The 9,139-nt window shown below is 40.9% G+C and overlaps 1 protein-coding gene across 1 annotated transcript in view; it reads left to right on the forward strand.

Moving 5' to 3' along the window:
* LOC110039957 (rotatin-like) overlaps nucleotides 1-8,581 on the forward strand; it is a 34,411-nt gene extending 25,830 nt beyond the window's left edge. The window contains exons 25-34 of the mRNA XM_089297695.1: nucleotides 327-467; nucleotides 798-1,244; nucleotides 1,983-2,083; nucleotides 2,533-2,610; nucleotides 3,404-3,530; nucleotides 4,229-4,458; nucleotides 5,015-5,297; nucleotides 5,638-5,741; nucleotides 6,354-6,417; nucleotides 6,954-8,581. Coding sequence (XP_089153821.1) covers nucleotides 327-467; nucleotides 798-1,244; nucleotides 1,983-2,083; nucleotides 2,533-2,610; nucleotides 3,404-3,530; nucleotides 4,229-4,458; nucleotides 5,015-5,297; nucleotides 5,638-5,741; nucleotides 6,354-6,417; nucleotides 6,954-7,045 — 1,667 coding nt within the window. The 3' untranslated portion in view covers nucleotides 7,046-8,581. The remainder of the gene's footprint in view (nucleotides 1-326; nucleotides 468-797; nucleotides 1,245-1,982; nucleotides 2,084-2,532; nucleotides 2,611-3,403; nucleotides 3,531-4,228; nucleotides 4,459-5,014; nucleotides 5,298-5,637; nucleotides 5,742-6,353; nucleotides 6,418-6,953) is intronic.
* Nucleotides 8,582-9,139: the final 558 nt, after the last annotated feature.

The raw sequence follows: 9,139 nt of genomic DNA on the forward strand, positions 1-9,139 counted from the left end.
TATAATTGTAGACAAGGCACCTTGTTTCGCATTTTTTTCCTGAAGTATTTCTGCTCAACGTCGGCTGGGACAACACACTACTAAATGAATACTTAGCATGTTGGAGAGATGCAAGCACTGGCCGTGTTATTACGTTATTTTCAAATTAGTAAGACACTTTTCTCTCACAGTGCTTTTCTCCACTCCGGAATATTACTGGATAACGTCTATTGTTATCTGGGGGAAATCAAATGCCGGGGAGTGTCACCTGCAATGGGAAAACCTCCCATCTAGGGATTTTATAACAATAGCATCACATTATATGACTTGTATCTTTTAAATCTTAGATGAAACCCTTCAGAATAGTGTCTGCGCTGTTCGGGAGACTGTCGCTAAACTGCTAGTAGCACTGCTGCAGAATCAAGGCCAGCTCTCAGTTCCTAGTGTCGTTGAAGAGACTTTGTTCACTCATTGGGGGTTATTTACGAGTAAGTTATTTAAGGTTCTGTCTATATGATGTTCTATGGCCACTTATGGCCACCATTCCCCATCAGCTTAGTAGCTGTAGCTTCCCACTGGTGGTACGGAAGGAAGATCATGAGTTTATGTCTCTCAAGGGACCAGTTTGTCACGAACTCCCTCAATTCGTGACAAACTGATTACAGTTACTATCGCATTTTTTGGGAGTTACCTTTTTTTGTTTCGTCGATTGTTTCGTTGATTGAATCAATCGCCTTGGGTAAAATTGTTTTAGAATCATCTCATTCATCAATGCAAAGGGAAACCAATTACTGACAGAGTCATTTTGCCCTTTTTAGGCGTCTTCAAAAACTCCCTCAAAGAAGGCAAATCCCCGTCCCTCTCCTCCCTTAGGATGTTACTTCTCAAGCTGCTTGGTCTCCTTCTGACTGTCGAGGGCAAACGTAGCCCCAAAGGGAGAGGCCCTAGAGAAATAAATTGTGATGAACCCTCGACAAGAAATCGTTTGACTCGCTTACTTGACAGTAATGATGGCTGTGAAAATGGAGTAGACTTTGTGGAGAGTATCGAGAAGAAAAAGGAACAAAGTGGCGTGAACAGCACGGGTTCGTCTGCAAACAGTGAAGCTTCTGGAAGTGAACTTTGTGGCGTTTTGCTGGGTATTTACGACTGTACTCCGTCGCGACAGAGTTCAGAAGTCCAGGACGAGGAGCAATCGCTAGTGTCTGCAGTCTTGAGTTCTTTACTGGCCCTCAGTCATGCAGCTAAGTCTAAAGCTTTACAAGGTGAAGATGGGATCCCCATTTTAATTCATTCTTCTTAGCATTGTCTTAGAATGACTGTGTCGTGTAATGGCCAATTCAATTCTGTGTACGAGACTTGCCTGCGGGGAATTATGGGAGTTGTATACAACAGAACAAATATCCAGTCCAAGATGATGAATACAACTACCATGATTCCCTGCAGGCACATCTCAGAGAGGGAATTTGCCATTCTGTGTTTGCTCTGGTTTTGTATTTGTCGCTCTTAGTTCTATTGGTTTTATGAAGCTCTTGAACTCTATTGGTTAATGAAGCTCGTGCGACATTCTGTAACCAATCAGTGGAGGCGTACTTTTTATTTTAAGCCAATCAGGAGCAATCAAAACCCCGTTTATGTCGAAAGCGAGTTCTCCCTCGCTTTGCAGTTAATACCGGTTGTGCTGAGTTTGTGTAAGTTAGTTCCGTTCTTTATTTGTTTCCAATTAGGCCAGAGGACGTGACTTGTTTGTTTTATTTTAAGACAGTCGTGTTACAACCCAAAGATCTCAACGGGGGCCACCTGAGAGTTTTCAACCAATCACAGCACAAGGTTGAATTGTGAGAATTATTTGTAATCTTAACAGTCATGCTGGAGTAGTGCGACTGTTAGCCTTTGGAATTTTCTGTCGACTTGAACAGCAAGCAAATAAGTGTGGCTCAGGTGGCTTTGATTATAGTCCTAGTACTGTAAAATCGCTCTAACTACCAATGTTGTTTCTTTAGCTGGTCTTGTGGAAACTGCTCTGGAACATATAAAGCATCTTCATGCACAGATGAACATGAACTCACTCCAACTTGGAAAAGGACCCTCTTGGAAAAGGAAGGTAAGAAAAACTGCAGGACGAGTTCATAGCTTGAAATATCTTGGGTAGTTGATATCAATTTTAAGCCCTGTCCAAACGGGAAATGTTCGGCGACCACGATTTTGTGGTGACCAAACATGCTAATTTTTCACTGAGTGGCTAAACGGTTTCAAACATCTATGAACGAACAAAATGTGTTACAATGTTTGATCAAATGTTTGACGTCGTTTAAATTTTATCAAACTCGATCCAACAAGGTGTCCAAACGGGAAAATGTTTGGTCACCAAACAATGTTTGATCCTGTTTGATCACCAAACAATTCCCGTTTGGACAAGGCCTAGCTTTAGACATTTGACGAATATAGCGGTGTGTTGTACTCGTGCAGATGTTTTACAATTAAGCAAACAAACAAACAAGCAAATAAACGAACAGAAACCATATTAAAACTTAACGGATTATCTTTTTGCAGGAAGATCCGTCCATGATTGAACTCATTAAAGTACTACAGCTGCTGAGAAATTTTATTTACTGTAGTGCACCAGTCAAGGTAAATACAATTTACAAAACACCTTTTTTGAAAAGCGTAAGAATCTTTACCTTAAAGTTGCGTCAGTCAATGCTTGTTAATACCCACCTCATAAAGAAATAGCTCGAGCCTTGATATTCCACTTTGCAGAGATGAGGGATCTAAGGAATCAATCCGCAGGTTGTTAAGTCGATATGTCGGAAGCTAACAGTAGCTGAAATAAATTACTGCAATAATTATTGAGCAATGAACCACTGAGAGAGAGTCTGGCTGGGGGTGTTGTGCGTAATGCTACAGAACCAGAACAAGCTCCTACGGAGTGCGTCACTCGGCCCGACCCAGAATTAACATTACAAAATTCTCAAAACTAAGAGTTAGTAATCAGCCAGGAGATTTATTAGGGACCTCCTGGGGCTGCCCCCCTTGATCCCTTGAAAATGTTACTTTTTCACCTTTGATCTCTATTAATACATTCCATTATTCTCTAAAATGTTTTGTCAAAGTTCCCTTAAATAGTAGAGATATCCCTAGTACCCTTGAATTAATCCCACAATATCCCTTGTTCCATTGAAATAAATGATGACGTTCCTTTATTCCCCAAATCAACCGGGATGTCCTCATCAATAGCGCCTTTGACCTAGCTAGGGACTATAAATAAAATAATAAAATGTAAAAAATTAAGTGTCAAATGTATTTAGCACTATTAAATGTGCTAATTGGGGACTCTAAATAAATAAACAAATGGACTGATCATTAATACTGTTAGCTAGTGAAAACTAAAGGCGTTCTGTTTGTTTGTTTGTTTGGACTATAGGCGGCCTGTTTGGAGTGCGGCATTGTTGATGTGCTTCACAAGCTCTGGTCGTGGTGCACTGTTGAGGTACCGCTTCTTATTGAGGTCTTACGTCTCTTGTCCACGTTAACGGCACAGTTCTCCAAAGGTGGGTAGCTCTGTTATTGGCAGTTTCTTCAGACGTGTCCAGCATGCTTTATCAACTGATTCCATTGACTTAGACATTTCTTTGTAACTACCAATACCCGACAGCATGCTATTGTTCTTACCGTTAACAAAATAATCGTTTTCCTTCCCTTTGCCTGTCTCAATTAATAACATGAAAAGAGTGACGTTATTCGAGTCGGTGAATTTAGCGCTGCTCTGCTAGATGTGGTCGATGCTTATGAAGAAACAAAATTGCAAATTGAGGCTCCTGCTTCCTATCAAAGTACCGGTGAGAGCGCTTGCTTCTTACCAATGTGGCGAAGGCTGGATTCCTATATGTCCGGTGTCATACTTGGGTTGACGTTTTTTGGTTCTCTTCTCGGCTAAAACGTTTTTGCTCCGAGTCCTTTTCTCTTTCACAAACTTAAAACGACCATTTCTAAATTCTAATCCTGTCGTTAATCCGAGGGTCACAGCCTTGTCCGTTGTAAGATTGTTATGTGCTCCACTAGTTCAGCAAAGTTGGTATACCGCGACAAAGCTAGTGGGAGAGGATTAGCCCGGGTACATCCGCACCGTCCCTTCAAAAAAAAAAATGGGGAGAAAATTCTTCACCCCGATTTTTTTGAGGGGAGGGGCCGATGTACACAGGCTAGATGGAGGATCTATACCAATCTCTTGTATTCTTTGTTTTCCCAGCATCAGCGTTTATCGCAGGCAGCTCTGGTGTTGCAGGGAATGTTAGCCGTGCAGTTCAGAGCGGGAGTACCTTTCTTCACAGTCTGATAAAGCTTAGTAACAAGATAAACAGCAAGCTTCAGAACAGCTCCGGTAGTGAACTGGACTCGCACCTGTCAGTACTGAAGGCCATGTTTAATCTGTTGAGTAACCTGGCCTTGAGCGCCGAATGCAGAGGAGTCATGTGGAAGGTGAGTGGCCTGAGCATAAGTCAAATAGGTCACGTGCTTGAGAGTATATTAGTTTTCTTTGAAGCCGTTTCTGGGCATCGTCACGAAAGTCCTCCCTTTATTTCGGCTACCAAAGAGAAACATTACGCGCTGATTGCAAAGAAGTAACGTGGAAGACACTTCTCAATTTAATTTTGTGGCATTTTCAAATGAGCTGTGACATTACTCCACACCTGTTGCATCCGAGCTTTTAAAGAGTGTTACTGTGAAAGTCAGAAAACTGTGAACACCAGAGATATTTATGGTGTGTTATTTTGTAGAAGAAAACGCCGGTTTTTAATTAGGCATGAGAAAGCTGCGCCGCAAATAAGATGCGCAACGTTGATTAATTTGTGATTTTGAGGTTTGCTCGCGTGTCGTGAACTTTATTGTGATTGGTCAGTACGCAATTGACCTGTTAGCATCAAATCAAAATGTTCACGGTTTTTTGAGTTTCAAAGTAAGTGCGAATCTTAGTAAGCGAATCATATGCAGCTCAAAGCGTTAATCATATTGTTTTCTTTATCTAACCCTGTAGACAAACTTTCTCCAGTCCTTCTCGTCCTTGAAGCCTCTTAAAAGCAGCGCCCATCTCAAACATAGGTCGATAACCCGTGGCGTGACACTGTGCTGGCTTAACTTACTGGTTAACGTGACATTCTTCACGGATGGCCAACAAGGCGTGGTCAAGACCCCTGGGGCAGTGGAGGTGTTGTTAGAGCTGAGCGGAGCTCAGAACAAGCAACTACAAGAGAAGGCTCTTCTTGTTCTGAGGAATTTGTGCTTCCATGGGGCTAGCAGACCTGTTCTTTTGGTGAATGGTGAGTGAAAAGACGAAAAACTTTGTTTCTGGGGATAAAGATGCGTGATTTTCAATCTTTCCGTGTGAATTTGACCGAGAACGAAGGGCATTCTGCGCGATGACTTTCGTGATCGAAAACTCAAGACTTTGATGCTTTTCCGAAGATTTGCTAAAGAAATCACCTGTCGCCCGTATCTTTTAAGACAGGGTCAATTACAAAGAGGTAGTGGCTACTTGAAACTGTATCAACAGTAAGCAGGACCGGCTTCCTTCTATTGTCTTCTTCTCGTTGCGTTTTGCTGTTGAGATGAAGTTCTTCTGCAGTGTTAAACTAATTCCTTGATCTTTTCTTTTTGCAGAGAAACTCCTTTCTCTTCTTGTGGATTTTACCACTGACAGTTCTGTTTATCTCAGAGCATTGTGTCTCTCAGCCTTGTGCTCGCTGCTGCACAATTGTCAAAAGGTATGCCTAGTTTTTTTTTTTTTGTACTGTTTTCCTTTCACTCAAGTTTTAGGGTAACCACAATTCGCGGAGCATTGCAGTCGAAAAGGAGGGGCGTTTTGTTATCGGGGAGGGAGAGGTATGGGGGGGGGGGGGGAATTCAGGTTGTTTACCATCATGACTAAATTGCCGTAAATTTCATTTGCGAATTTTCTTTCGGGAGGATTGTGTTGCATTTCAAATTGCCCCGAAGAAACCTCCATTTTGGTCAAGTAGTGAGATCGTGAAAGCCAAAATGCTTAGAACTGGTGCAAACTGTCCAAAACGAGAACTGACGTTCGGAACGGCCCAGCGGAAAAACGGGACTCCCTTTTCAGAAGTTTCGTTTTTCCCAGAAAGTTTCCAGCGGACTGAACTGATTTATTGCACAATTTTGTGCATCGATTGAGTTTAAAATTCACCAGTTTTTTTTAAACAGGACTTAATCTTTCTTTTGTGCTATTCTACAACTCGAGATGATAGATAAATAGTCATAGGAATTTTCTTGTAATAAGTGATGTTCGATCGTCTACATTGTGTGACAACTGAAATGTCTCAAAACAGTTAAGTTTTACCCTGAATTTTTGGTAATAGGCCAAAGTGTCACTGAAGAAGACAGGGATACTGAAGAAACTCGACGAAATAAAATTGTTGCCAGGTAAGTTACATTTAGTCTTTTCTTTTGGTTTTACTTTAGTGAATGACAGACAGACAAATGAATGAAATCAGCGAATAAATGTATTGTAGTTAACTTTGGTTAGAGAGAATTATCTGAGAACAAGAAAATAGCGAAAGAAATAGCGAGAGTAAGATTGGAGAGACACGACCGAGTAGTCCGAGTGACTTTTTGGTGGGATTTCGCTGGTGGGTGCATCGCGGCACCGCCGCGCGGTTAATCCCGCCGTCTACTTATGAATAATGAGGAGGGAATATTTCTCCTGAAGAATGCAAAATAAACTTTCCAAACAATGCAGAAGAAGCTCGTTCAGCACCTCTTAGATAACGTGTTAGAAAAGAGGGTCCCATCTTGTTTGTCCATTAATGCCGACATTGTTATCTACTAAAGCCCTTCCCTTGGAAGTCTTCAAGCCGCACCCTTCTATTGAAAGAATGACCAAACTGGGAACACCGAAAACCGAACCAAATAAAACAAGACCAGTTATCAATTTTTCTGCATCGGTTGTTTTATTTCAGGATGTGAACAACCCGACGCGTTGGATAAATACAGCAAAATGTGCCGAGAGAGTATCAACACCTTACAGAAAATGTTTTCAGACCAAAGATGACATTGACATCAACAGAAGTTTATAAGAACATATATACTTCGCACAATATTTATTCGCCATGTATACAAGTATTTAGTGTTTCTGGTCAGACACGAGTTGGTATGTGCTCTCCAAAAACCTGCACCTTAGGGACTGCACCCGGAAAGCCATAGCAAAATCTCGAAGCTTATGATTACCGAGCTGTTTTATTTACGTATTTTCAATATAAACAGAGGTTCCCTTCATACAAGAAGTTTCAGCCCTATACACGTCTCCGTTTTTAGCAACAGATGAACTAAAAATGGCTTTACGGGCCCGAAAAGTTGCCGGGACTTTTGAGAAACGGGCCCCAGATCTCTCTAGTGAATCATGTCAACGAGTCGAGAGACCCTGGGAACGATGGCTTTTTTCTAAAGGAGGACGCAAGAGAATTTGAAGTTAGTCAGGCACCTCGAATTTCGAGTAGAGTTTGTTTTCCAAGTTTATCAAATGAAGTAAGACCGTTTTTAATTTTGTGTATGTAATAGGACTACATGCTTGTTCAATTTGGAAATAATTGGACGAAAAAAATTCTGAGGACAGCCAAAATTGGACGAGGCCGTAGGCCGAGCCCAATTTGGCAGTCCGAGGAATTTTTTTAATCCAATTATTTCAAATTGGACAAGCATGCAGTCCTATTACCTATTAATTATATAGGATCCAAAACCAGATGAACAAGGCAAATATTTTATCCTCTAAAGTACAGTATTTATCACTTCGCTTTGCTCGGCACGTCACAGGTCAAACACTTAAACACAGGTTTTTTTGCTTCTTTGAGTGTTCTTGTTCTGATTATTCTCCCTCATCTCGAGTAAATCAGTAGCATCTATCTCTGGAAACCTAGCCGAAGACTCCATTTGAAAGTTTAGACGTCAAAACGGTGGAGAGAAAAGTCGGGAAATTCCGTCATTAACATAAGAAAACTTCGCGAGCTACAATCGCTCGGTGACGTTTGATGGCAGTGATAATAGCTGCAACCTGATTGGCCAATACTCGGTACTTTTATTTATCTTGACATTTCATTGGTTGATGGAAAGTATCCAGATTTTTGTCAAATTGGACAGTTTGTTCAAAGCTAAAATAAACGTTCGAGCAAAAACTATCCAATTTATTTTAAATTTGGACAGTTTGCAAAAATTAATAAAAAATAGGTCTGTTGGCAATACTGGATTTCGATGGAGCTATATAATTAAACAGTGAATCGTAAAAGGGTGATACAAATATTGACTTTGCACTCCATCTTCATCGTGGAAAAACTATGTTCGGTCTTAAGCTCCAAGGTTTGATTTTAAGAGAAATAAATTTTTCTCTACTGAGATCTTTCTATTTCACGTCAACAAAGAAACGGTGAATTTCATATTCCTTATTAAACGAAGTGAGACTCCAGAAGATGAAATTCATGTACGTCGTCAGGAAAGGCTAAGCGTGTCTTTAATGCAGGTGACCATATTTTGTAAAAAAAGGCACACGATGATTCTTGGTAAAGCGTTGTAAATAAATGAAAACTGTTCATATCAAGATAGTATTGGTAAAGGTTCATTACTTATAAGAGTCAAGGTTCCTGCTCGAGATCAAAGTTCTTCTTAAAGCCCTGGCCAAACGGACTCGCAAGTAGATGCAAGTAGACGCAAGTAGACGCAAGTCAAAAAGTTGGGTTTACTTACGACTCCGTTTGTCAAGGCCTTGCGTGCACTTGCGTTGACTTGCGCTTTCTTTTGTGGAGATCAAATCGTCGCAAGGTTTTCACCGTTTGGTCACCCAGTGCTTTTCAGGATAAAATGAAAACTCTTACCCAGTTTGTGTTCGTTTTGCTTCGAGCGCCGTCCATTCAATTGAGACTTCCGAAAATATCGTAACGGAAACAAATGGTACGGAAAGTTCCAGGACAAGTGTCACAAGTTCCAGGGAAAGTTTCCAGAAAATGCCGAAATTGTTGAATTTCCGAAAAGCGAGACATTAAACCAAAATTTCCGGGAGGAAAGTCAAATGGAAAGGACATTTCCGGTAAGAAATTACCGAAAATTTCGGTGTACCTTGCATGGTTTTCCTCTTTTTCGAATATTCCGAAAATGCTGG

This window comes from Orbicella faveolata, unplaced genomic scaffold (assembly GCF_042242905.1).
Source record: "Orbicella faveolata isolate gen_17 unplaced genomic scaffold, um_ofav_v1 contig_3, whole genome shotgun sequence".
Classification (NCBI taxonomy): Eukaryota; Metazoa; Cnidaria; class Anthozoa; order Scleractinia; family Merulinidae; genus Orbicella; species Orbicella faveolata.